General features: G+C 37.3%; 1 protein-coding gene across 2 annotated transcripts in view; it reads left to right on the top strand.

Moving 5' to 3' along the window:
- PCCA (propionyl-CoA carboxylase subunit alpha) overlaps positions 1-27,589 on the top strand; it is a 278,669-nt gene that overhangs the window by 21,128 nt on the left and 229,952 nt on the right. For both annotated transcript variants that reach the window (XM_071548902.1, XM_071548910.1), the window contains 2 exons: positions 21,647-21,760; positions 23,199-23,252. In XM_071548902.1, coding sequence (XP_071405003.1) covers positions 21,647-21,760; positions 23,199-23,252 — 168 coding nt within the window. The remainder of the gene's footprint in view (positions 1-21,646; positions 21,761-23,198; positions 23,253-27,589) is intronic.

Raw genomic sequence — 27,589 nt, 5'->3', positions numbered from 1 at the left:
GTAATGTTACTGGCCTTGTAATGTAGGGTCCTGACAGTTCTGAAAGCGAAACTGTTTCTAATGTGGGTTTGTTTAGCTGTTGTCAAACTTGTGGCAGCATGTCATCTCCCTTGTCTGCTTTTTGTCGTAATGGAACATCACTGCCCAGAAAGCATGTCTCCAAGATTGATCTCTTGTAATTTTGTTCTCATAGGTTTCATTCTATATGTAGTTTGCTGAAGCATTGAGTTAATCTGAGAAGCAGCTGTAATTGAGTGGCACTCGTAGTACCTGTTGGGGGCAGTGAGTCATAGCGCTTTGGAAGTGGGGAGCAGAGGGGGAAAAAAAGGGTGCACAGTTCTTTACATCCTTTCTTTTGCATCAGTGCTGTGACTAAAGTTGTGATATCCTCTTCCCTTTTCATCTTCAAAGGTCCTTTCTATGCAATAATATGGAAGTCTTCGTCTAGATGAATGTCAGTCTTAAAAAGCCTGTTTAGAAATCAGAAATTTCATTTGTATCCCTTTGTCTGTACAATTTCTTTGTAATCTTAGGTTATAATTGTCTGTCCCATAGCGCTCTTAGAGCATAGAGCCATCATACAGTGAAGTGCAAGTTGTTTGTATTGTTGCATAAAAACAAGTGTCACCAGATGATCCTCCAGCTCTTGTTAGTTGTCTCTTTTTGACAGATTCTTATCTAAGTATGTTACAGGCACTTTCTGAAGAATCAAGTGATCCCTCTCAGTACAGATAGTATGAAGTTATATCTTTATTTAGCTTTGCAGTGATTGTCTCCTGAGAACAACAAAAGCCAGATTTCTCCTGTTCAGTGCCTTAGTTTGTCATGTGGCCCCACACAAAGTGTTACCTTTTTCAGATGTGTGAAACTGAGTGCTTGTTATTTGGACTACTCCTCTGTCATCATCCTTCATGGTGGAGATCCTGAAGGATGCTGTTAAAAGACTTGTATTAAGTTTTGTTGGCATGAATGCCTAATGGCTAATTAATGAAAATCTGTATGCTTTGGTATTGACTTGGGAATGCTTTTGGTTTTGTCTGTTTTTTCACTAATATGAGTATGTAAAAATCTGTGAGTAGCTCTGGTCCTGCTTATCCACGTACATGTGTGTAAGGGGGCACATATGTATGTATGGTGAAGATGCCAGTTTGCTGAACGCAAGAGAGCTCTTCTGAGTTGTAACCAGACCTTGGCTGGGGACACCATATCAAATTTGTATTCTATGTATTTAGCAAGAAGTGAGCGGAGCTTAAAACTTGTTTGGTATGGTGTGATTTCTTTCCTAAAACTTTTTAATAGTTATTAGTCTGTTCTTGGGTGGTATCAACACTGTATTTCCAAGGGATGCTTTGAAAGTAATGTTAGTATTGAGGACTGGTTTCTTGTGATACTCCCTGCAAAAGTTGTTCCATGCCCTCATTAACTCCATATTGTAGGAGTAGAGTAAAAGTGTCTTTGAGCAGCTGAACATATGTTAATAAAAAATCTCTCAGCAGTCATAAGTTGGTATTTAAAAGTGCATGGAAAGAGCAGAGCCATGGTCTTTCATGTCTTAGGCTCTAGCAAATGCCTAGTGGTTCTCCCTGAGTCTGAGACTAAGGGCTAGGTACCCCTTGTGAGTATGAGTTGTGCACTCTGTTCCAAGTGCTGAGTTGCAGGTGAAGGAGCTGCAGGGAGGAGATGAACTGATTTGTAGGATCAGGAAAGGAAAAACAGACTCACAGGGTCTTTGCAGAGAAGATGTGGAGCCAAGAGTTTTGCAAGAAACTATGCTTGAGTAAGTGGAGGATAGAGAGCTTCAGTATGGGGGAGAGGCTGTGACTGCCACTAGGGAATGTTGTGGTGGATGCAAAGACCTGATCACAGGAAGCAGATAAAGCCAGCTATAGAAAACTATAGGAAACTTCATGATTCCAAGACAGTCCACTTATGGGGTTTGAGTCATCATGATAGTTGCTGAAACGAGGGAAAGCAACTGAGGAGTCTTCTGGACTGTGTGGAGAATAATTTCTTGACTCAAAGGATTGAGTTAACCAGAGGGGATGCTGTGCTGCGCCTCTTACAAGGAGGAAAGAGGTGATCAGGAATGTGCAGCTTTGGGATCACTCTGAAATGGTGAGGTTTAGGTTCCCAGGAGGAGGGAGTAAAACAAACAACAGAATTGCAACCATTGCCTGAGCCAAGGATTTGCTTTCCAGGATCTCAGGGAAGACTGCTTTGTGAGTCTGTGTCCCAGGAGAGCTTGTTGATACTCAAGGATAGTCCTCTCCAAGTATAGGAACTCAGGCAGAATTCAAATGCAGAAAGCAAATTTAGAGCAGATGAAGGCAGGGATGAGTTACTCAGAGCGTGTAGGGACATAATTAAGGAAGCCAAAGCTCTGCTAGTGTTGGCTACATATTGGAGGATGTCAAGGAGCAACAGGAAGGTTTTGCAAAGGAAGAGGAAAATGAGAGCTCACTGAGCAAGGGGACCTGATAATGACAAAGGGTATAGAAAAGTCTGAGATACTGAGTACCTTACTTGCTTTGTCTTATACTGGGAAGGTCCACTCCTAGGTCCAGGAGCTGGGTTGCAGTGTCAGACAAAAGTGTATCCCTGTTTACAGTGGCATTAAGTGAGTGAATTGGACATAGAAAAGTCTGTGGGAGGGATGGGATGCATCTGAATTAAGGGAATTATGAAACTGTTCTGTCCCATCTTTGAAATGTCAGTATTATCAGAGGGTCCTGATGACTGGAAGGAGATAACTGTTTCTTTGATCCAGAGAACTACAGGAAGTAATTGGAAAAAAAACCACTGTGAATTTTTTGGGAGACGTGTCTTGTTACATGAAATATGAGAATGACTGAGAGCAAGTTTATTGTGGTGAATCATGACTGGCTAATCTGGTAGCCATCTTTGATGCGACCTGCTCTAAAAAGAGCAGTAGTTATCAATTACCTTGGCTTTACCAAGGCTCTTACTGGTGTCCTGTAGCATCTTAGTAGCTGAATTTATGGGGTGGTCAATTTAGGTAAACTACTAAGTGATTGAAAAATTTGATCAACTCTTTAGAGGTCCCATCTAGCCTCAATTATTGTTTACCTTTGTTGCTTTTTTGAAAAGCAAGGTGGGAGGAGAACTCATATAAGTAAAAGCAAAACAAAGTTAATTTGTATTAAGTAGTCAAAGGGGCAAATAAATGATTAGTCAATAGTCCTTGGTTATGCAACGTGAAAGAAAGAAGCATCTCTATCTCCTTGATCATTTATTGCATCATATTTGATGAGAAAAGGAATGCCTCTTCAGAGATAACTTATATGCTTGTTATGGAAGTATGAGTTTTTTTTCCATGTTTTTTAAAATTTCTTGTCACCCATGTCAGAACTATCAGGTTCAGCTTCAGAGAAGCTTTTTCCAGTGAAGATTTTCATTTGCATATACAATTACCAAAATACTGATGTGAGACTGAGAAGGTATAAAGAGGCAATAAAAGTACATATAAGTCTCTAATTGTCTCTTAATTTTGATAAAAGTTGAGTGTAAAATTTCAAGAATAATGTCTAAGAAGTTTAATAATAGCTCATGTTTGACACTTTCTTACATGATTTTGCTGTTTTTGTGCTTGTTTCTCAATGGAGCTTTAGCTGTTTGAAAGCTCTTCAGTTCAACTTTTGAGTGATAGTTTTGTTCCAACATGCACAGCTGTTGCTCTTAAGCTCTTCTGGATGCTGCTGCTAGTAAAGTGTTGGAATTGTCAGTCCCCTAGAAATACTCCTGAACTCAAAAAAAAATTGATTTGGTAAGCCTGGTGTTTCAGATTTCTCTTTTTCCATGAAGGCTTTTCCTCTGTATAACAAATGTGATTGTATTGCCTGGCTAAGGTTAGTGCACTGTGAAGGTGAGAAGCTGGTGCTTGAAATGTGTTGTAGACTAACAGGAAAAAAAAAAGCTTAGAAAAACCTCAAACCAAAATAAACCCAACAGAACTCACCCAACTGTGAGAACAAGTTTTAGGTACTATGGCATTTCTGTAGTGTTAGGGCCTTGGCAGGTCTGCTGCCTGGTGCAGTGAAGGCTGGTTGCTGGAAGCCTGCCTGGCTTGGTCCACCGCTTGACATTTTCCTTGGATGCTCACTTATGGTGTGAGAAATGATCCCGAGTGCCTTTGAGTGTGGATGGCATAGAACTGCTTGCAGCTGATAACCTTGTGTATGTGGGAGCGAAGGGACAGTGGTTGAGGGTATTGACTACTATTGCCTGGTAAAACCAGACCCTGGGTTTGTGCACCTTCCTTTCTGTAAAGGAGAATGAAATGTAGTGTGGTTGGGCTTGGGCAGCCTTGCTGTCTGCCACAGTGACCTGCTGCTGGGATTTGAAAACCCATTGATGTTCCTTTGTTTCCTTTGTGCTTTTAGCAAAGTACTGCTTTGCTTGCTCCTAACTTTTGGGTGGATTGAAGCTTAACTATTTATGTGTTTGCTTGTGTTGTTTGCCTTGTTAAGCATAGCAAAATCTTTGAGAACTGCAGAAACCACTGTAACATCTCTTGTGCTTTTGGTTTAAGAAGCCTTTTTAAATACTACTATGTAATATTTTATAAATTCAGCAGTTAGTGATTATGTAGTAATTAAATGATGAATTTCAAACTTTATTTTTACAAGATCATAGTATTTATATGGATTCTCCTACTGTATTTTGTCATTTTAATGCACCTTCATGGTTTTTAGTTTATTGTTGGCTTTTATTTGATAAAAGAGGCGTATGTAGAGTAACCTTAAATACATTACTGTTCTCTGTAAATACAAAGTTATGACTAATGTGGGATTTTAGAATTTGAATAGTAAATGTGATTTTGTTTTACTTGTCATAGACTTACAATTGAAGAGTAGTTTTTTATTCAATTTCTACTTGCTGAATATTTTGAAGAGTTTTTAGTATCATTCTTGAATATGAGTTGAACTGAGCTTGAAGTTTTGTCCTGCACTTCTTCAATATCTGAGGAGCTCAATATTGGCAGATAAACTATAGACTGTGAACTCTGCAGTTGTGATACTTAGTGACAGCAGTTTCCCATGTACTTTTTTCTTTTTCCTTTAGAGGAAGTACTGTAATTCTACTGCAAATTAACTTCAATAACCTAAGAGAAAGGTGTAGGTTTTTGTCTTAATGTGTCCAACTTAATATTTGTCTGATATTAAGATTTCTGTGCCAGTTTTTTTTTGTTCTTTCTGCAGAGAATTATTTTCCGATTTAGGTAACAAAAATAAATATTTTTTTCTGTCAAGTAGTTCTGAAAGCTATTTTTTTAATTAGTCTACTGAGATTCAAGAAGTGATACTGCTGTGTTTAGATTTTTTTAAGCAATTGTTATAGCTCTAACATGAAGAAATTTGAACAAAGTTTTTGATTTGAAGATAGGCCCTTTTAAGAAGGTCTTCAACTGCTGGCATGTCTTTTATTTCCATCAGCTGAACTGATGATGTGTTGTTCCCTCTTCATTCCGTAGCATAAAGAGCAACTCCCTTGCAGTCCTTCTCTAAAGCTAGGAAGGAAAGCATTCAGTGGAAAAACAGTTGTCAGTTTTTGCCCATAGTTTTATTCAGCCTCGTGCTAGAGTGAATAGGTTATGTTTTGTTTTCAAACTCTTTGGTTCTCAAGGGGAAAATGCTTTGAGTTTTGTTGTCGAAGCATGTGGTATTTAACCCTTCTGGGCCAAGTTGTTGTAGAATTACTTTCCTTCCATACTTATCATGATAAGTAAGGTTGGTGTAAGGTATATTTGGTAAGCCAAAGAGGTGAGGGGTGTGGGTCACAGATTTGAGAGTGAGAAATGTGTGCATACATAGACTAGAAACTGTCTTTTGTTAGGGTGAGTATTTGGACAGGAAGCTTGTGAAGAGCTCTTGGGTTTTGAACTTGGTTAGTGATCCCCACCTGCTTTAAAAAGTAGACTGAATAGTGTATGTGTCAGGTATGTAGTGCAGCCATACCTAAATGACTTCATTCAGGGTTTTTTATGGAGCTTTTAGTTTGTTATATTTGCATTTACATATATTTTAGAACACTTAGAACATTTGAAGGAGAAACCTCTGTGTTTCTCCTTGAAAAATGTTATGCTAACTTTACCTGAACAGGAGCCTGTAAGTTGCTGCCTGTCCTGTGTAGCTCAAAAGAGGGAGAGTGCTTTGAAATGGGACAGGGGTTTCATTGTGAGCCTGTGATCCTATTTCAAACAGTCTGGGGCAGCAGAGGTGCAAGAAAGTGTATGTGAAGGTTCCTGCCAAGTTCAGGCTCAGTCACGAGGACAGGCAGTCGCTGGATGCGGAACTAGTGTGCCTGTAGCAGTGTCATCCATACCTGTGAGAGTGCTCTGCTGCTTGGACTTGCATTGAGTGTTTAAAGTGTCTTCAGCCACAAAAATACTGTGCAGTGATACAGTGTGCATCTTTGTGCTTTCTTTGTTCTTTTGCTCTTTGTTTCTATAGTGTTCTCAATTTTTGGTCTTTGGTCTTGACTGTTTTTCTTCTCTCTGACAGTAAATAGCACAACCACACATGGTTGTGGAATTCCCTTACACTTTACTCCCATATTCTTTTAGTATTGTTTTCTTCTTTTCTACCTCATATCTTCCATAGGTGATGCACCATACGTCGAATGATATTATCAATCATTATGCAAGCTTAGTGATGGTGCGTGATTATCTTGGGCAAGAAAATGGAGTGTGTTACAGACCTGGGAGGTGGTTGTATGTATTGTTTGCTCCTCATTCCTTAGCATAAAGAGCAACTCCTAGATCCTGTGCCAGATAGGAACTCCTTGGCTTTATCTCTTAGTGATTGCTTTATTTATATCTGTAGTTGGACTGAGAGAGATGGAAGGGTGATATTATTTTGGAAGTAGGGAAAGAGGTGATATTTTCTGAGAAAGCAGGTTCTACTAGGTTTTTATTTTGCTCCTTGCAGGTCACACATACCCTCTCCTCACCCCATGCTCCCCATCAGCTATTTATTGAAGCTGGAACATTGCTTTTATGAATGTCTGCTTTCTGTCATGGAAAAAGTGAACTTTGCCTCTGTCAATGAGTTTCAAAGCTATCATTACTATTTTCAGAGCTCTGAATACAAATATATTGTTTCAGCAGGAAGGACGCTTAAATCGTGAAACTGAACTTTGAAACTTCAGATAGTTTGAATGATTTTCTTCTTAAATTAAGGAAATTTACCTGTCCTTCTCCTCTCTAAAGAACCTGCATTTTCTTATCACTTGAGCCTTCAAGATGAATTGCCTTGCTTTTCATCATGTCCTTTTCTGCCAACCTATATACACATGGTAAAATAGATGAATATTTGACATTTACCGTGTTAAAACAAAAAGCCAACAAAATTCATGAAAATCTCCGAGAGCTGCATCTTATCCAGGTGGCCTGCTGTTTGAAATATGACTCCTGGTGTGTATTGTACTCTTAGCCCTAGGATTCAGTAATGAGATTGAGTGGTATCTTGCGTGAGCACTTCTGGATGATTGACAGTGAGGTGATGTGAATCATCATTTATCAGGATATTATCATGCCTACCCTTGATAATTTCTCCCTGCTGTCTGGGGAGGTGGTGAAGACAGATAGGACTTTGTGATGTCAAAGTAATTAGTGTGTGTTGGTTTCCAGCTGAACAAACTGGAAACTAATGATCAGGTAAATGAAGATGAAGTGCATTAGTGTAAGGATGAAGGTGCAAGGACCTTGGGGAAGAGCTTATCAAAATTTCATGGGGGTTATTTGAATATCTTACAATTTGTGCAGTTGCAAGCAATATTTTAAACTACTAAAGGATACTTCTGCAACAGTCTATTTACATGTCCTTTGTTGATATCTCTTCTAGAGAGAGGGTCGGCACGAGGGTTAAGGACATTAGACTCTGCTGTAAGGACTGGGAATTCCTTATGATTTTCATAAAATCAGAGTAGTCAATTTCCAGCTAATGGCAGCAATTTTGAGTTGAATGCTAAGGAATTCCGGTGTACACTGAAAAGGTTAGGTTTGCCAGAGACTCTTCCTATTTTAGAGTGTGGAGATTACTGTAATTCGACTTTTATATATTTGACCCATGACTTGCTCCTTTCTATTATTAAAATATTTTAATGTCACTGGGTACATATGTAAATATCTTTAAAAATGTGGAGTTCACTATATAATCTTGTGATACTGCAGCAGGTGTTTAAGAGACATGGTAGTTTTAGTGCAAGTTGTGATGTTTTTATGTGTGGGTCATTAGTGAAATATTTTTATAACCTGAAAAAGCCTTTTGTGTGGGTGTGCAAAGCTATGCCAATGTTTCAAATGATGATTAATACACAAGACCGTCTGAATATAATTGCTATACCAGCGGCAAGTGATCTGAGTTAATTTTATCACATGTGATTAGATATTGCTAATTGTAATTAACTGATTGAAAAGCTGTTTTACATGCTTGCTTTTCAATTATTAAAATAATTTGCTCACTGTCTTTTATCAGTAAACTTGTATGCCAGTTTCCTGGATGCCTCCAAGAATAACATAGCTGTGACAGCAAAGTTTTGTAATTAAAGCCTCATGGCAAATCTACTCTTTTGGCTAACTTTTATGTACACAGCTTTCCTCTTTTTATTTCAGTTGCTTCTTTGGTGGAAGTGAGTGGGCTAGAATCTCAGGCAGGAATTTGTCTGTATTAATATGGCTCATCAGAGACATTATATTTAATTGGAGAGCCTGCGGTATAGTCGCAGGAGGCTGAAGGGAATTATTTAGCATTAGCAATGGCTCGTCTGGGAGTTGTGCACTAATCAAGGAGCTTGTGTGTTAACTGTAGGGATGATGGGAGTTATGACGATTATGACATGTGAGCACATGTCTGAATGAGAACTGGACAGGCAATGAGTTAATCAAGAAATATATTAAAGGGCTCCCATGCTGCTTCATTATTACTCGGTGGAGTGTCTGTCAGATTGTGTACTTTAACAAAAAATAAAATGAAATGCAATGAGTAAATGTTTTTGCAGGTAAAGTTAATAGCAGATTTTTAACAAAGAACCTCTTTTCCCTGCTATTTTTCATGTGAATGTGTGCTTTTAAGTGCTGTGTTGGAAAAGAGTAACTGAATGCTTAGTCTGAAAAATGCATTGAAAAATGTGCCTCTCCGATCTGCAAATTTTTGTATTTTGAAAATGCTTATTTTCAGGGAATATTAATTATTTTCCACTTTCAATCGTTAAAAGCATCTTCAAATTTTTACCTAATTAATAGCTTGCTAAAGTATAAAATTTATTTTTAATCTTAGCAACTTAGTTCCAAAGAAATAAAACCGCTAATATTTTCCATTATCAGTGTACTCTAAACCTTGTAAAGTAAAATATCAAACCCTTTAACTGTAGTGCATGGACTATTCGACTGTTTATATGCCAGGTAGACACATTCTGTGCCCAGCATGGTTAGAGGCACCCATTTCATATCCATACAATATCCATCATGAAACTATCAGTTATGCTGGAAAAATTCATGTTTAGAGGAAATGGAACTAATAAATTGAGCTCACCTTAAAAAAAAAGATGTGTAAACCCATAAACCAACTGAATGATATCTGTAGGCAAACTTATCCCAGAACTACTGTACAGGTGACTATTTGCACTTTTCTTGCTATTGTAAGCATTGCCAAATTTAATACAACTTTCTACCAAACTGTAACCTTCATGTATTAGCTTAATTAAAGCAGAATTGTGGCTGGTACCCAAGGTGTTAACCTGTAGGAGGTTGTTATTAAAAATCCATTATCTCTGGAGTCAGTATTAGTGGTCAGCAGCAGCAGAAGTAAAACTGCAAGTAAGACCCTCCCTTGGGTGCTGTGAGCTCAGCAGGTTAAACTGTCAAAGCTTCTTAAAGGATGGATAGTTAAACCCCCCGGAGTTATAGGTAAACCAATCATTTGCTGTCAGCAGGAAATATGACTTTATTTAGCAAGTTGGAGGGGGGAAAAAACCCAAACCTAAATGCTAACAGGAAAGAGGATTTAGAAGGATCTGTTCTGTAAGTGAATGTGTTGCTGTGCTATGTAGATTCCATGCAACTTTGCAAGAATTTTTTTTTAATTCCAGGCTTTTTTAAAACAGGAATTTATTTATTTAGATTTACTGCAGTGGCTTGTAAAACTATACACAAGATTGAGTTAATTTATTAAACCTGTGAATATCATCTACATATTGTGTATATAAAGTTCGTACCTCTGTTAAGTGGAAACAGTTGTCACCTTGCAGAAATAGATTGTTTCCTTCAGTGTAATGCTAGTGTTGCCTGTATAGAATGCAATTATCCCTTTGAGCCGTATGAAATATATTTGACATTGACAAGTGTGCTATATTTAAGACCTAAATATGTATTTATAGAATTTATATATATAGATCACACACTTATGATACTTTAATTAGCTATTATTATAGTAATACTTCCCATATTTTTCTAGATTATGCTTAATCGTCAATGGTGAAGAACAGGAGCATTTGATTTAGAACTTAAATTCTTACTGCAAAAAAAGGATCCCAGAAACGATGGCTTGTTAGTCAAAGGCTTGTTGCTGTTCAGGGCCCCAGTGGAAATCATTCTTCTTACAGGTTACCAAGTAGAGAGGGCTTACGATCTGATTGTAGAAAAGGGTGACAAGTTCGCGTGTGGGAAGACCTGACACTTTGCTATTATTTAGTTTATTGGAACAAGATCTGTGCTTCAACTCTTACGTGGTGTGGGGATGCTGAACTTCATAGTGTCCTGTGAAGAACACTCTTTTATATACTAAAACCTGTTTCCTTAACACATGCACTGTTTTTAAACTAAACCTACTTGGTGTCCTGAAATAATGTCCGAAATTAATGGGCTACAGCAAAGATCAAGATTCTGTTCACTATCCTTAAGTTACCTTAAGATAGAAAAGTGTGTATCATAGTAAATAAACTGAGAGGTGGAAATATTGTTATGGAAAATACTCTATAACTTAAAAAAATCCAAACAAGTCAAGGAATTTTTCTAGGGATAAGATAAAACAAAATTTTTACTTTTGAAATTTAGCTAGGACAGAACTCTGAGGGCTGTAAGGGGGGGGGCTGAGGAGGGGGAACCCCTTCGTGAGAATGTTTTTCTAAGATGATCTGGAAAAGTGTGGGACCACAAAGTCTGACACTGGCATCCATGATTGAATTGTCCCAGGTTGATATTCACTGTGTGAAAATTGTTTGGACAGTGCAGGTATTCTTGTCTGTTCCTGCTTGTTTGTTAAGACTGTGCACAGTCCTTACAGACTTGGTGAGCCAGCTACCTGTTTGTATAGTTGTTTGCAGGTGTACTGGATACCCACTGCTTCACTTCATGTATGGGGTAATATGTTTGCCATTGTAGAATATAGACATATAAGTTCTCTTTAGGGATGGAATGGAGGTTAGTCTAGTGGTCTGTTGAAAAACAGATGCCTTTTCTAAACACATTATACCATAAAATGAAACTGAAAAATACATTTTCTGCCTAGTTAATTTTGTTTTTTTGGCTGAGCAAAGATAGCCTTGTGACATGTCTAGCAGTCATCTTGAACTTCTCATCCTGTAACTTAGTTCTGCTGAACTGCTCTTTTTTTTTCTTTTAATGTCCTTGACTCTGCTGGTTGTTATCTACTTTGATATTCCCTTACTGGATGTTTTTTACCATGTAATTCTTTATGCGCTTGACTTTGGGATCTTTTGTGATTGTTTTTATCTAGCACTGTGCAAAATCTTAAACTTTCTTTGAACACAGGATTGCAAATACTGACAGACTCTGTCATAGACCCCTTTTAATAATGTAAGTTAGGGCTAGCAGTTAGTGGTGGGTTGACTGTAACAAATGCTCTGTGCTTTCTTGCAATGTTTGTGTAATGGGGCCAAGTGACTGCCAAACAGGTGGCATAGAAGTGATTACCCTTCTGGCATGGGCAGATTTCTAAGAGTCATGTTTGTTTTAAAAGGTAAGCCTGTACTGAAAAGTTACAGAACAAGTAGATTTTGTGGGATTTCTGGGATTACTGTGTTCTCAATCCCCACAACAAGCATGCTTGGTGCTTTTTCTGTGTTACACATTTTTATAGTCTTTATCTTGACATCTGCATCTTGAAATCTCAAAGCTGACTTGTCTTTCAAAAGAAGACTTTTGAGGGTAGAAAACTTAGGATGGGCTTTATATAGAGGACTATCTTCTTCAAAGTTGTCCTATAATGAATGATTATAATGCATCGGGAGAGAAGTAATTTTTGCTGTAGAACTAACAAAGCATCGTTTTTAAGAAATCTGAATATTCTCATTAGTGGAATTTTGAAGGAAAAATGCTCTACTTTTGTGAACATTATGTAAAAATATAATACTAAGAATCAAATTTAATAAGGCAATTAAAAATATTCCTCTTAAAACATAATCTGTTGATTATCTGATGATAAATTTGAAGTTTTATGACTTAACTTTCGTGGTTTATTTTAGGTACCTGAGGTAAAAAACATCTCTCTAAGGACCTTAAATTGGTTAAGGGGTGTGTGTATGTACATATATAGATAACACATGTGCATGTATATTTTCTATTGTACATATATATATATATTGCATAGGCATAAGAAAAATCTTTGTTTTAAAAAACCTGCACTGGAAGTTTCTCATCCTTAAGTTATTCTGTATTTATTCACAATTTTTTTTCTGATATTTTCTTTGAATTATTTGGCATTTTAGAACTGGTTTCTTATTATGTCTAAATTTCTCTGAAGGATTTCTGAAGGGACCATTTGGGCTCTTTTGTCCTCTCTCATTCGTTCATTGTACTGGATCTGATGGTCACGTGGCTGGGAGATGGCATAACTTGCTGATCTGACAGAAGTTTAATTTCCCTTCTCCTTAGATTACTTTTTCACCTGGCCTATTCTCTGTTCGGTTCATTGATCTATCTCAGCAGCATTGTAATTGCTAGGGCTGAGTGTGGCAGAGAGTTTAGGGGTGGGATCATCCTATGTGAGTTAAGAAGCAATCAATCCAATAGAATAGAACAAAATCCTTCCTTTTATTCAGTGCTGGGAACATGGGGGATAATTCCACCAAAGACATGTTCAACCAGACCTTTGTGTTTCCAGGTTTATATACTTGGTTACAAGTGATAACCCCTCCCCAAAGTTAAGCAGTATATTTTGGGTGACTTTTAAGAGATCTAATGGGCTGCTCTTATCTCTGCAGCCCTATTTTTCTTTGTAACAAAATGTTAGTGTCAAGCCTCTAATCTAGAGAGGTTTTTCTGATTTACATCTTACTGCTTAGCTTTTAATATAAACAAAGGTTTTGGTTTATTTCTTGAAGTTCATCTTACAGCTACAGGGTTAAATTCCCCTTTGTCTAAAGCTATGCATGGTTAAGAGAATTGATAAACTTGGTTATAAGCTAAAATAAAAAATTAATATAAAAGATAAAGTTAATACAGGTCTGATTAAAAATTAGTAAAGACCATTATGATTTTATGGAGAAGGGATAAAATCCATTTTCTTGAGGGGTCTCTGTATCATATGAATGGCGTCTTGTATATGCCAAAAGTGAGGCTTTTCATGAACCTTAATGCCAAGTCTTAATCTATTGTTCATTTTGGGTCTGAATTTAGTCCACACGTGGAAGAACATAATTCACTGTAGTGTCTGCATCTTGTGTTTCTGCCTTTTAAAATAAACTTTAATCTTCCAGTGACTGATTTAGAATATGTTGCCTTTAGCTGATGTCATCCGTACTTTCCTTCTCACCTTTCCTTTAAATACTGTTACGTGGCTGAAATCCCAGGTGGGTGTGAATTCACCTTACTGTTGCTGTGAGCTGTTCTCTCAACCGTGAAACTGGTTTCGGGATTCCTGACTTCACTGCTGTCTTTGGATGCTGGAAGTAATTTCTGCAGCCTATCCATCTGTAGACAGGATCCTCATCTGAATGGCTGTTTGTTGTGTTCATCCATCTGAAAGGGGAACTCCATCCAAATTAAGCTGAAAATGGTGGATAGGAGCATGTTACCAATGCATACTGTGTTGCTTTGTAATGTGGTGGCGTTTACGCTACTTTCTCTGTATCCCAAATGACTGCTGGGATATCCAGCTCAGTTAAGAGCTAAAGCTCTAGTGTTGGAAGTTGACTGCCTTTGCTACCATGATATACTGTTTTCTAGACCCACCTAACTACTAGCTTTCCCATCTCCACGTGTCCTACCCCTTTAGAAAACAAAACAAAGAAGCATGTGTCAGATACATTCCTTGGTGAGCTTGTTTTTGGGAGAGGCAGGAAAAAGAAACAGCATGAGAGAGATGTGTCCTATTGCTTTGCTAATGTGCTTAGAAGCTGAGATTCCATTAGGAGAAGGCTGACATGTGAGCGCAGATGTGTTTGAAATGCAGGGAGGATACTGAAACCACTGTGGGGCATCACTATATTGTTAACATCACAAAACACTTATTTCTTTTTCTAAAACATTCAAAGGTGCAGAATTACATGCACTGGAAAGATGAACTTGGGTCCACACAAAGTGGAGTGGACTGCTCTAAATAAATGTGATGAATTGCTCAACTCTTGGAACAGTTGGACACTCATTCTTTGGTAAACAGATTCACTAAGTGTCTTCTCAAATTCTGTTTTTCCTGGACACTTGCTCTAGATAGTGTACTCCAAAATCAAAACAGTTGGTGATGTGGAATGCAGTTGCTGGCTTACAGACTGTTTCTTCACAGCATCCCAAACATAAGCAAAGGTTGGATGAAGTGGCTGTGCTGCCTCTAATCTTCACTTGGATGAAGGAACTTTGTAGCTGTCCCACCAAAGGGAGATACAAGTGGAAGGAGATGAGGGAAATGCTTTTCCCTCAAGGTTGTGAGAAGTGTTTTGTTATTGATGCAATGGCTTGGAGTTAGAGAATGGGACATTCTGGTTTCCCCTCTCCCCCCATTTGTCTACCTCTGTTAATCCTTCAGTTCATCCAAAAGTAGATTAGTAAACAAGATGACTATTGATCTACTTTTCTAGTGATTCTACCAAAGAAAGACTGATTGTTCCTAATTGGTGTTGAGTAAAACACATTAAAGGTTGTGATAGAAACCAACCATTTAATTCTGCTAAGTTTTTAATAGCAAACTTGTGTACTAGTGTCTGGTCTTTACTGTTTTGGAGGGTAAAACACAGGTAGCACTTGCAATAAAATTCTGATGAAGAAGCCTTCTTTTCCATCATTGTTCTAGAAGGTGCTTCACTGAAGTTATCTGTCAAAGAATAAGCATATAGAAACAGACTTTAGGAGTCAAAGCCATTCTGGAAGACTCTTCTCTAGATTATTATCTGTAATATCTTCAGGACTCAGGAAGCATTTTCTTGCTTGCTGCAGCAAGTGGAGCACAGTTTGAGAGTATCACTGCATGACAGCTTTGCTTTAGCATGGTCTGCTTTTCGCAGTAGGAGTGATCAGCCTCTGGGTACAGTGAGGAATCCTTTCCTGTTCATGGGGTAAGTAAAATTGTGTCTTTTTGGCAGCCAGTGAAGTTCCAGAGCTTCGTTCCTGGAAGAGGCAATTTTGAGAGTACTCTTTTCTTTTTTGAAGTTTACAAAAATCAATTAGTGTTTAAACAAGTGCAAACAGATGAAAATCTTGATATGTTTTGAAAAGTGCGTTCTCTTAGACTTGGTTAGAAATGTAGTCTTCCTTGCCTGGTTTATGTAGTTCATTTTTCAAAGACTGTTCAGTTCAACCTGGATCCATTTATTTTAATTTTAGTTGAAATCTCTGGATTTTTGGGGCTACTAGTTAGTGAGGCTATTGTGGTTTTCAAGTTTCGACTAGTTGGCAAACTTAAAGGGCAAGACAGGGAAGTAAGGGAGAAAAGGTGCTATTTTTAAAAAATGTATTTTCTCAGCTGGTGTCTGCCAACCAAGGATCTAATCCTGCAGGTGCTAATGGATGGGGTGTTTTGAGTGTCGTTATAGACTAGGAGGGGATTGTAAGTAAATACCCTTCACCAAAACATGTTTGAAGGCCACCAAAGAATTGTTTTACATAGTCCTCGCATAAATATTTGTGGGCTGTCAAATTAAAATGTTTAAAAGAGGCTTGCAGAAAAATCTACCTATGCTGACTCTGTAGGTTGACTTGTTTATTTGTATAAATTTTTATTTAGATTTGTGAAATGCTGAGTAAAAATAAATGTGGAAAATATGGGATAGTTGTTCTATTTATGCCTTTCACAGTTCTGTTTTTCATGTATTGTAGAAATGTTTCACTTATTTTAAGGTTAAATGCTGTAATTGTGTGTCAGTAATTCTTTGCAGATAGCACTTTAAAGGCTCTATGAATACTGCACACTGTGTGCTCAGACTTATTGTATTATTCGTATCTGTATTTTAGTGTGAAGCTGCTAAAGGCTCTTAGGTCAGATGAAAAATGTGTTTTTGGCAAAGCAGTAAATTTGAACCTTTTCTGCATCCATTTTTTTTTTTTTAGTTCAAGACTGTTCAATGTCACAGGCTTTTTGTTCTGTTTTGTCTGTCTCTTTTGGCAGTGGTGCTGGCAAGATTTGAGGTAGTTGGGTTTTTTTAGCTAACTTACAAAGGATTTACTCATTAGCCCTATTTTATGGGTTGAGCTAATTGTGATTTGTCTTGCTGAGCGGTATTATGCAGTTTGGGCCAATTAAGTGAATCCACTTACACCAGCGGATGTTGTTCCAATGTATAATATTGATTTGAGCTATAAAAGGAGAATGACTTGTTTGATTAGATCTCTTTGTCTAAACAATGCTCGATCTTATCTAGTGTACCAAACAAGAGTGGTCTCTTCACTGAGGTGTTTTTAATTGCTTCTTAGGTTTGACTAGCACTGTAAGTGCAACTGTAAGAGTTTCCCTATAATATAAATTCTGAACAGTACAGAAGAATTAGGAGAATCACACAGCCCTGCAACTCAGTGTAACTGTCTCTGCTGCATGAATATCAACCTGTGCTGAGACTTGGGGATGTGCAGGCTGACCTACCCTGAAAAACTAGGACACTGGGGAATCCCAGGCATTTACCTCCTCGGAGATGGAGGAGAAGGGGAGTGAGTGTGTGTGTGTGTATGTGTTAATTAGGCATTTACACTGAAGTAAATTACATCTGTCACATGATAAGCCTCAAACTGCTGAAGTATATAAAATCTGTGGAAACGAGACAAGTGGTATAAAGCACTCTGTTAGAAAATGCATGTAGATGTTTTCTTTGTTGGCTCTCATAACGAAGTCAGCCTTTTTCTTTGTGGAATTAGTAAACGAGAATCACTGTGAAACAAACTGGGGAGAAAAGCATTTTTGTCATGAACCAGATCCACATGAAGGTAACAAACTCTGGAGCTGCTGAATAATTACAGTGCTAAGGATGTTTAAATTATCTTGGTGTCTTTGATCATTGAATAGATTGCATATACACTGAAAATAAGTGGTTTAGTTCCTTTCATTAAAATATTTTTAATATTTCTATATCCATACAGAGAATTTTTCTGTGTTTCAGATTTGAAGGGCATGCATATTTAAATATGGTTTGTTAATATTGTAGATTTCAACTAGCCATCTGCAGCAGCTGTTTGACTGGAGAAAGTTACCTTGATTCTGCTGTGTGAAACAGAACATCTGTAGGAGACCTGTTTATATGTTAGGGAGTAAGTTATTAATTTTGATATCTTGAACTTATGATTGAGATCCAGGTTTAATTAGAGGGATAATCCAGTAATTTCAGAGTATTGCTAGGAAGAGAGCATAGTGCTGTCAAATGAATACATGTGCCACTCTCCAAAGTAAAGAAGAGCTAACATAAGCTAGATAGTTTGGGTACTTACTAACTCTGGTTCAGTGCAGTCCTTCTAAATTGGGTTATATCCTGCAAAGCAGATATTGACTGTGTTTGTGGTGCTTCTATCCAAAACTTTGGATTATAGACATATTTTTCTTCTGGAGTACGATACCAAGCCCTGGTACCAACCTTGGTTTAGAAATCTTCCTGAAATACTGAAATAAAATGTAGAAGGATCTCCAAAACCAGTTGCTGCTACTTTTGTTACCTTGTACTGCTCTTCACACCCTGAGAGCAGTGCTTGGAACTCGTCTTGACCTAGTTCTTTTGTCTGTACGTGGTCAGGAAGACTAGGACAATAAGTAGTTGTAGTACTGCACATGGTTTTCAGTTGACTTTGTACCTTGATCCAAAAACAGTTACGCTGTTTAATAATATTCATTCTGGTGGTGTTTTGCTAGGACTCCTTGTTAAATCCAGACTAGTTTATTAGTACCTTGTTTATCAAAGATGCAGAACTAAAGAGGTTGTGATGAACTGGTTGGCTGGTTTTGATTGGTTTGGGTTTGGATTTGCCAAGGTGACTGTAATTAGTCTGTAGTTTTTGAATTAAGTGGAGGTTCTATAAAATGAATATTCAGTACGTTTTGGTGAATCTCTTTTTTTGTTGTTGCAATATCATTAGCCCTTATGAAACAGACTACCCTAAAATATAACTCGTACAGAAATGAAACTACTTTTAGAGATGTCTTTTCATGATTTCTAGGTGTATTCTCTAACATTGCAAGCCCTTGGTAGCTGCCTGAGATGTATCTTGATGTACAGGTAGCCCAATATGATAGAAACTTGCAGCATAAACCACTAAGCACTTAAGGTTTTGTCTGCTTTGGCTGCCTTTGTTGTTATCCCTTCACACATGAGATAGCAGGGTCAATTCAGAATTCAACTATGTTAGATTCTGTGATTTAAGTGAGCACTAGTGCAGTCCTTGAATTTGAAAATCAATATATTTGAAACCTGTAGTGCTTGAGGAAGGGAAGTTGCTGGATTTCTAGGACTGTCTAGAAATACTGTATTATAAGTTAACTTCTGCAGAAGTAAAAGTTTAGTGAATTACTGTGTGAACTATGCAGCACTTGGTAGTAAGCTGAAAGTTTCATTGTCATGTAGCTTCACATCATGGCTTTTTTTACATGTTTGCTAGTAATTACATTTATGCTATGCTATAAAACCTATAATGTATTTGTGTTACAATATGTGGGGTATTCATCATGAACCACAGTGCATTGTCAAAGAAATCTAAATGCCAAGGGGAATTATCATGAATTACTAAGAAGAACAGATTTCTAGTTTGTGTATGTGCTGGTTTACTTGTATTTATGATAAAAGTTCATATGAGAAGCCCCCTAGATGGAAGAGCTGACACTGGAACCTGAAAATCCAGCGATTTTGAACTAGTGGAGTGGGAATGGAGACCTATTTTTCGAGGGATTTTCTTGGTGCTCTGAGGTATCAGGTAATATGAATGTGATATGGCTACTGATTTGCTGTTTTATTATACCTATCTGAGGTACTTGAGGATGCGTGCAAGGCTGAACTGGCACTGAACTAGAGAAGGCAATAACAGCTTGCAGTAAGGTGAGCAAGGAGAAATAAATTTGCCAGGTTACAGGAAAATGTGGGAGAGGAAGAGTTAAAACTCCAGAGAGTTGAATAGCAAGGAAATGTGTTGGAGTAAAAGTGCAAAAGACTGTTTATGTGTATAAAATCAATAGGTTTGCAGTATCTTCTATGGCTGCTTTTTGTACTAGAAGGACTGTGTTGGTGTCTCAGTGTGAGAACTGTGTGGGTGTGGGGTTTCTCCCTTGATACCTAAAAATAGGTAACTACATTGTTGGTCTTTTTCTATAGGGAAGCTTTTGGTTTTGTAAAACATACATGCTTAATTAAGCTTAAGCTTGAATGACTTTGTGTATATATTGGAATTCAAAACAACTTTAAGTATACAAATTGATTGTGAAGATAAAGGTATCCAAGGGCCATGCTCTTTCCTGAACTTAGTGCTACAGGAAGGATTACAAGCTAATCTTGATAGCATTTGGTCAAAATAGGTTACTGACTTAGTTGCTGAGGTGTACTTACTAGAAAGCATTAAAATCCTGCTGCTTGATTGTCTGTGCCAGTTCTTCGGATTTTTTTGGTTTGTTTTGCTCTTTTTATGTTAGAAGACTAATGCTGTAGTGGTAAAACGAAACTGCGGTGACTCTATAGAAGTAATAATTCAAATGTGAAATGTGTGGCAATTCCAGGGGGTTATGTGCACTCTTATATACTTGTTTATATGGCAAATTCAGAAGCTGGGTAAGAGATGCCTCTAGGAAGAAACTTGAAATTAGATGGCAAGTTCATGGTTCTTCCTGATGGTAGTATTAACTTTTGCAAAGTTCAAAGAAAGTCAATAATGCAGAAGAAAAAAATGCTTCATAAGGACTCTCATCCTTTTGATACATGCTTATATATTTACCCAACTACTTAATTTTCATTGTATTGTTCAAAATGCTGTCTGACTACTGCCTGTCAGTGTTTCTAAATGATTTTGTTTCCTGGTCTGATTTTATCTGAATGAGCCAATAGTATATAGTTACTTTACTTCAGACTAGTTTGTCGTACTTGACAGCTTTCATAATACTTGAGAGTTAAATTTCTTTTCACAAAGAATGAAATTTTGTGTTCATAAACAAAAAAATACTTTGTTTCTTATGTCAATACTCATCTTCTAAAAAGAGCACCATTTTCAGACAGTGTATTTACAGTTTCAAATGCTGAAGATATCCAATAGTTCATAAAAATAGGTAAGCATTAGAAATGTCAAATTGCCATTATAAACAAATCTTCCAGACATAGCTAATAATATAACACAGTTTAGGCAGTGGCATGGTTTCTTAAAATATACTGAAAGGGAACTTACAAAAGGCAGAATGAGGAAAAACTGGTTGTTTAATTTCTTGGTTCTGTGCGTATTTTCCTCCAAATAAAGTATTCTGAACTCTGAAAGCACGTTAAAGACCACTCTAATTAAACTTTTGTAACTTTTTGTTAAACGTGCATGCAAGTTGTAGGTAGACTTCTAACTTCAAACCTAGCCATTTTATTATTCTGGGTAAAATGTTGGAAATGTTCCTTTTGTATTTAACTAAAAATATTTGGCAAATGCATATAGATAAGTATACAATGGATTAGGAACCAAACATGAGCCTGCTTAAATAATTCTCAAGATTTTCTGGTTCATGTGTAGTGATATTGAACTCTTTAGTCATAGGCTTTAATTTGTGCATGGTGCTGACCTGATGCTGTGCAGGGACACTCATTGCATCCCTTCATTCAATTCACTCTAATTATCCCCAACTTCCTGGGGAGCCTGCTTAGAACTGGTCATGAATGTTTGTTATTAAGTATTAAGATATTAGACTACTCTGGTTACATGTAACAAAGTAGTTTTTCGTCTGAATTTACATATAGATGATCAGTATAGGAAGCTGAAATTATATTTGTCATGATTTTATTTAATCAAATTCCAAGTAATATATTGGAATAATAAAATATTTTGACAGTGACTTAATCTCAGAGTTAAATGAAATGAGATTTATTGTGTGAGTACTTGTATGTCAGTGTCAGTAATTTCAGTGTGTATTTTAGAGTGGTTATGATATGTAAATTATCTTTGAAACAATCAGATTTGTGTGCATGTAACTGGGCGATGGTAATTATTTTTGCTGTGAGCATCTGTTAATGTGGAATATTGTCTCTTCAGGTTCATGTGAAAATGGCGGACGAATCTGTCTGTGTTGGCCCAGCTCCCACCAGCAAAAGCTACCTCAACATGGATGCCATCATGGAAGTCATTAGGAAAACCAGGGCCCAAGCTGTGAGTCTGAATGAGTCTATCTGCTGCAGCTGTTTCATATATAGAAAGCAGAAAAGCCAGAGTTTGTATTTTTTTTTTTGAAGGTGTGTGTGGGGGAGCAATTGAATATGCTATTCCAGTTAGTTCATGTCACATGAGTTAAATGTGTCTGAAATCGCTACTGGAAATCAAAGGCTTTGTAGCATCTGGCAGCACTGGTCGCTGATCCTGCAGGTGGCTGCTGGATTCAGCTTTCACACCAGGGAGCAGCTTCAGTTCATTTCCAAATTTGCTGGGGGAAAAAAAAATCCCAATTAGTTTTGAGCACTAACCCTTTATATGCCATAATGGCTTTCTTGAATGTTTTACAGAGTGAGTTCAGAAAGGCTTTTGCCTAAACTTAGTTTGAATCACTTCCTACATTATATAACTGTAATTCGAAGGATGGCAAGGTAATTGGCACATCCCATAATTGTGTTCCAGAATGTTTATAAAATGCATGTTAGTTTGTGTGTGTGAATGTGGGCTAGTCTTTCTCCCTCCAAATTGGCCAGAGATTCAAAGCTTAGCAGGAATCAGTTGGAAAAACTAATATGTGGTTGTGTTCACATGCCTAATGTTCTTTGTTCTGTCTGTGAAATAAATGCATTACTCAGAGCTACTGTACAAAGACCATTTATTAAAATAAAATTTGATGGCTATATATGAACAACACTAATTACCCTGGAACGGTTTAATCAGCACTGTAATTTCTTTCAAAGATGTTGTTTTAGTGTAGTGCTTTTAGGGGCCAAAAACTTTTTTATAAATAAAATATTTCTTCCCTTTAGATTTCGGAGTCTGGAACTCTGAATATGGAACTGAATATTGACTCTTTTTAAATGAAGGGAATGAAATGGCTGATACTTTATCTATCAGAGTATATTAGATCAAGAATCTTAAGTGAATTGCCAGTAGTAAAATGAAAACTTTCTCATGCCCATTTCAAGTAATTATGTTGGATGTATATTGGGATGTGAGTAACAAACTGGGATGTTTGACTTAGACAACTAAAGACAGTGTGCTGTGCTGGCCAGCAAGGGTTGCTAGAGGTGGGAGGCTTATGACTATGGACCTATGTACAGCACTGTTGTGGTTAGTGCTGGGAATATTTGGGATGAGGAGTACTTTATCATGGTTATTGAGAAGAGTGTAGATCAGCATTTATATGGAAATATACAATAGAGCTAAAAAGACAGGAGGCAGTAGTGAAGTAAGGAATGTTTGTTTTGGAAATGGTAGCTCAACAGCGTGACTTAGGACAGATAAATCAGTGTGTTAAGAGAGTTTCTTAAGATATTCAACCTATGTAAACGCTTAGTCATCAACTTAACCTTACCCAGTATCTGAAAAGGTGCTGGCAAATTTGGTATCTGGTTTCAGAATTCAATCAGCTTGAAGTTTTTTTTTGTCTTCCAAGGTACACCCAGGATATGGATTTCTTTCCGAAAATAAAGAATTTGCTAGACGATTGGTAAGTTATTTCTCTTTGCTTGGCTATGACTGCTGCACTAGGTGGCATATGTTCATTCCGAGGTGTCTGAGGAATCAAGATACCTCAAGATACGAGATTTCAGTACACGTTCTGTGCATGTGGATTTCTTGCACTTTGAGGGTGTAATTGCAGCCAGTGTTTTCTTTTGGGAAGAGAAGAGATGGCTGTAAGAGCTTTACCCAGGATGTAAGAACCTTTTGGCATTTTTGCTTATGCCTGTACTGTTTATGAGGCTGCTCTGCAAAACTAGGTCACTGAAATGATCTGGGTTAAAAGTATCTGGTTTTAAGTGATCGTTTTGGTGATTCATAGCACAGCTGGTGAACAGCTGTATCAGCAGCCCTGAGAAGGTGCTGAACTGCACTTCAGGATGGGAATAAAAGCTGTTTAAAAACTGGCTTCTCTGCTGGTGGTATTATCGTGGAGCTGCATTCTCTGAAAGGACCAAAGAGCGAAGAGGGTACTGTCTTCACTTAGTTTCTGAATTTATAAAAATTGTTCAAAATCTCCTTACTTCAGTAGGGTTTATGTATATCATAAACTGATATATGGCCTTTTTATTGATCTCTTTGCCCCTTCCCCCCCAAGTTTTAATGCAGCTGGTTATAAATCTGAGCAGTGCTAGGAGAAAGTCAGTTATGTGCACCCTGAGTGGATGTTGTGTGTAGTCATTGCAGATCATGTGTTGTTGTCTATTGGTTCTGCTTGGCATAAGGACAAGCACACCTTACACTGAAGTTTACAATAAAAAGCCATTGCAGATATGAACTTTGTTGTGCAGTAAATGAACCATATAGCTGAAGAAACATCTTTTATAGACAGCAAGATAATTTTGTTTCTGGTTTTGAGAATAATTACCTTTTTGATTTGGGGTAGAAAAACTTAGATGAAGAATGTGATTCTGAAATGGTAGCACTTTTGTCCTTAGCATTTGTGGAATAGGTCTTGTTTCCACATATCTTCCTTATAATTATGTCCCTCCTGGCTTGAGTTCTAGCTGTAATACAGACCCTTGCTATGTAGTTGATTATTTGGTGTTAGAGAACACCACCTGCTCATTAAGGAGACTATTTGAGAATGAAATCTAAAATTTTCATACTGCACAGTTGCCATGATGGTTATTTTTTTTAAGCCCCTAGGTAAAAACAAGTACAGATTCTATGTGATGCTGAATAATCTTTTCAGGTGCTGGTGATGTTAAAGTTGAAAGGAACTTGTCAGGATTTACCAAATATGGGCTAATCACTTACATCTTATTTTCATGCAGTTTAGCAACTTTGTTATCATTGTTCTGCTTTATGTTCCAGAGACTCTTTTACAGGGAAGATTCCTGGCTTAATTTATAACGAACTCTGTTCTCAGTGGATTTGACCATCAGGACAACTGGCTTTAATTGGCAGTTCCTGTTTTTTTAATAACAAAATAGTTAATGAAACAGAAGTGCTTGCTTATGGTGTTTTGCTTTATGTTTTACTGCCAAACTTTTAAATTTGGTAGTTATTACACTGAACTGGGCGCATTTCCTAGTAGTGTGGTTGTTATTTGGTGATGTGACAGTCTGGAACACTTTCTTTGGCAGGATTAAGCAGAAATGGAGGAAGTGCGAACATTCTTGTAGATCCCTTCCCCCATTCTATTTCTTGTCTTTTCACTCGGAATCTAGGAACAGTTTCTGAACAATTTCCTGAAATAATGTGGTGAATAGAAACATGCTTGAGTTTGGGTTGGTGCTACAGTCTCAAAATAGCTTTAATTAGGTTTCAGAAACCTGGTGGGTTCAGTTCTCTAAAAATATAGTAAAAAAGTCTCAGTTAAGACATAATCATGCTTCCCTTGATGTCAGGGGCTCTAGAAGATCAAACCCCTAGTGAGAACTGGCGAAATGATCTGTCTTTTTATCACTAGGGCTGCTTATATTTTTTCAAGACACCCTGATTAATATAGTTAGGAGGAAAACTTGCCTGCTGTTTCTTTTCATTAAGATGGTGACAAATGTTTTTAAACTATTGTGAAGTTGCCAAAGATCTTGTAATTCTGTTTTGTTTTCCCCTATCCCTTTCTTTGCACATAGACTGTTTTGTTATTTCGCACGGAAAGTAGTGATGGAACTCGTGAAACCTGGGCTTATTTCCTGGTGTACACCTGTAGTTTTAAACAAAACTACTTACCTTCAGAAACTGAGAAATACACTAAACTTTCTAAACTTGCCAGTCTTATCTGTAAGAGCAGTAATGAGCTCAAAGAAAAGCTTTGTCTTCAGTTAACACATGGAGGGTCAGTTCACATGTAATTCCACTGTGTGTGACTTGAACAAGAGCATGTCTTTTTGTTCATTATTATCAGAATGATACATAGAATAGCATACAGGGCTATAGGCAGTATTTTTGAAGAATTTGATGGATGCATTTAGAATATTGAAAATTGCTGGTCTTTATTTTTTTCTTCCTTAGAAACTTAATTTTGTTCTCTCTTAGAATGGAGAAGGGTGACACAAACAATGCTTTGTTTACAAAACAAAATTCCCAAAAACCAATCGGTGGGTGAATATCTGGCATGTTGTTCCTTTAAAGAAGTTGGAGCATTCAGTCTCTTCTTCTTGTATGTCTGTTCTGGTTGCTGTTGATGGCTGACAGAAAAGAGATCCATGGCATTTATATTAAGACTGTCAAAGATTTCAAAAGCATTAAGATCAATTTCTTAAAGATTGGTATTTAAACATGGAATCCTTTGATGAACTTATGGTAATGGTAGTAACATTATTATGTAGAATAACAAAACATTGATTTGTGCAAATGTTTCTTCAAGTCAACGTATAAGTTGGTATTTGTAATTTATGCATGCAAATATATTTTCATAATACTCAGTATTGTCATAAATGTAAAAGTGAAGTTAAAATCTGTTGCCACATTGGAAAAAAATTGCCAGTATCTTTTGCTAGAGGCTGTGCAGAGCTGCAAGATAAGTTTGCTCCTTCGTGCTTTAGAAGAATTTGCTAGTGACCTCTGAATTTAGGTTAGCTTGCTTATTGTTTCCCATTATATAAAATTAATGCAGACCCTTTCTGAGAAGCTCTGTCAGCTCTATTGTCTTCAGCAGCCTTTGGAATTTGGGAAGGAGAAAGGCCTGAGATTAAGATGAGCCTTTTGGTTGACCTGTAACTGAAAGATATGCTTTTCTGAAATAGCCATTTTTCTTCCTTTGCTTGCGAACCTCCAGGGCAGCTGTTTTGATGTGGGATAGAAGTCCTGAGTCAGGTCTCTCCATAGATTGAATAGTTTGGGATTGGCCCATAGTCACAGTGACTCTTTCCTCTTTTCTTAATTTTTTTAAATCTGGGTGAGGAAGGGAATGAGAGAAAAAAGAGTGAGAGAAAGGAAGTGTATGATTGAATTTCACAGTTATTATTCCAGATTCAGTGCTGCTTCTTATGGTCTAGCTGATGTTAGCAGGAAGTAGGAGTCTTACTCCTGTAGTTGAGGTCATGTATGCTCTTGCTTCCTTGTAATGATTATAAACTTGACCCTTGATCCATGGTGACTCTGTGTTGCAGTTGGTCATAATGGGATGGTTTTCTTTTTAGTTAAAACAAAAATGAACTTCTACTTTCCTGACTGCTATGGAAATCCTTTGGGAATCTACTGTTAAAAACAAAACAAACATAAAATCAGCTAAATTATTTCTTTGCAAAGGAATATGAAGAATACCAGTTTTCAAGATTATAAGTCTTGAGATCATTTTAGTGTCTTGGATGTATATATGATAGAGTTCCTGCTTTCATGAAAGGTGGTGCATTGTGGTGTATTTCCTCCAAAAAATGATTTAATATATGCATAAAATAATCTCAAAATTATACAAGTTAAAGCTACAAATGCGACTTACCTGGAATAACCTTTTTTGCATTTTTGACAGTATTCTGAGGCTCTGTTTCTTGACAAAAACCAGCCAGCCACTACCCCCAAAATCTGCTCCTTGCAATAGGAGCCATAAACATGGTGGGACAAAAGGATCCAATTTTGGAGTAAGATATGAACGTTTTTGGCTTTCTTCATGGTACCTGGTTTTATACATCTTTTGTGCCCTTAGCAACTACTTTTCTGTGTGACTAAGGGGAGAACAAAGCAGACGGTGCTATTTCTCTTTACCTTTGAAGCTAGATTAACATTCTTGGCAGAATTAAAAATCCCAACAATTGTCTGAAATAAATGGGGAGACAATGCTCCAGGAAATGGTTGATCATGTTTGTAAATGGCTGCTAAGTTCAAGAAGAAAACAGTAGACCAAATAACTTGTCATCTTCTGTCTAGTCTGGGAAGAGC

This window comes from Pithys albifrons, chromosome 1, assembly GCF_047495875.1.
Source record: "Pithys albifrons albifrons isolate INPA30051 chromosome 1, PitAlb_v1, whole genome shotgun sequence".
Lineage (NCBI taxonomy): Eukaryota > Metazoa > Chordata > Aves > Passeriformes > Thamnophilidae > Pithys > Pithys albifrons.
The sequence above is the reverse complement of the archived record's forward strand: the minus strand, read 5'-3'. Positions and strand labels throughout refer to the sequence as shown.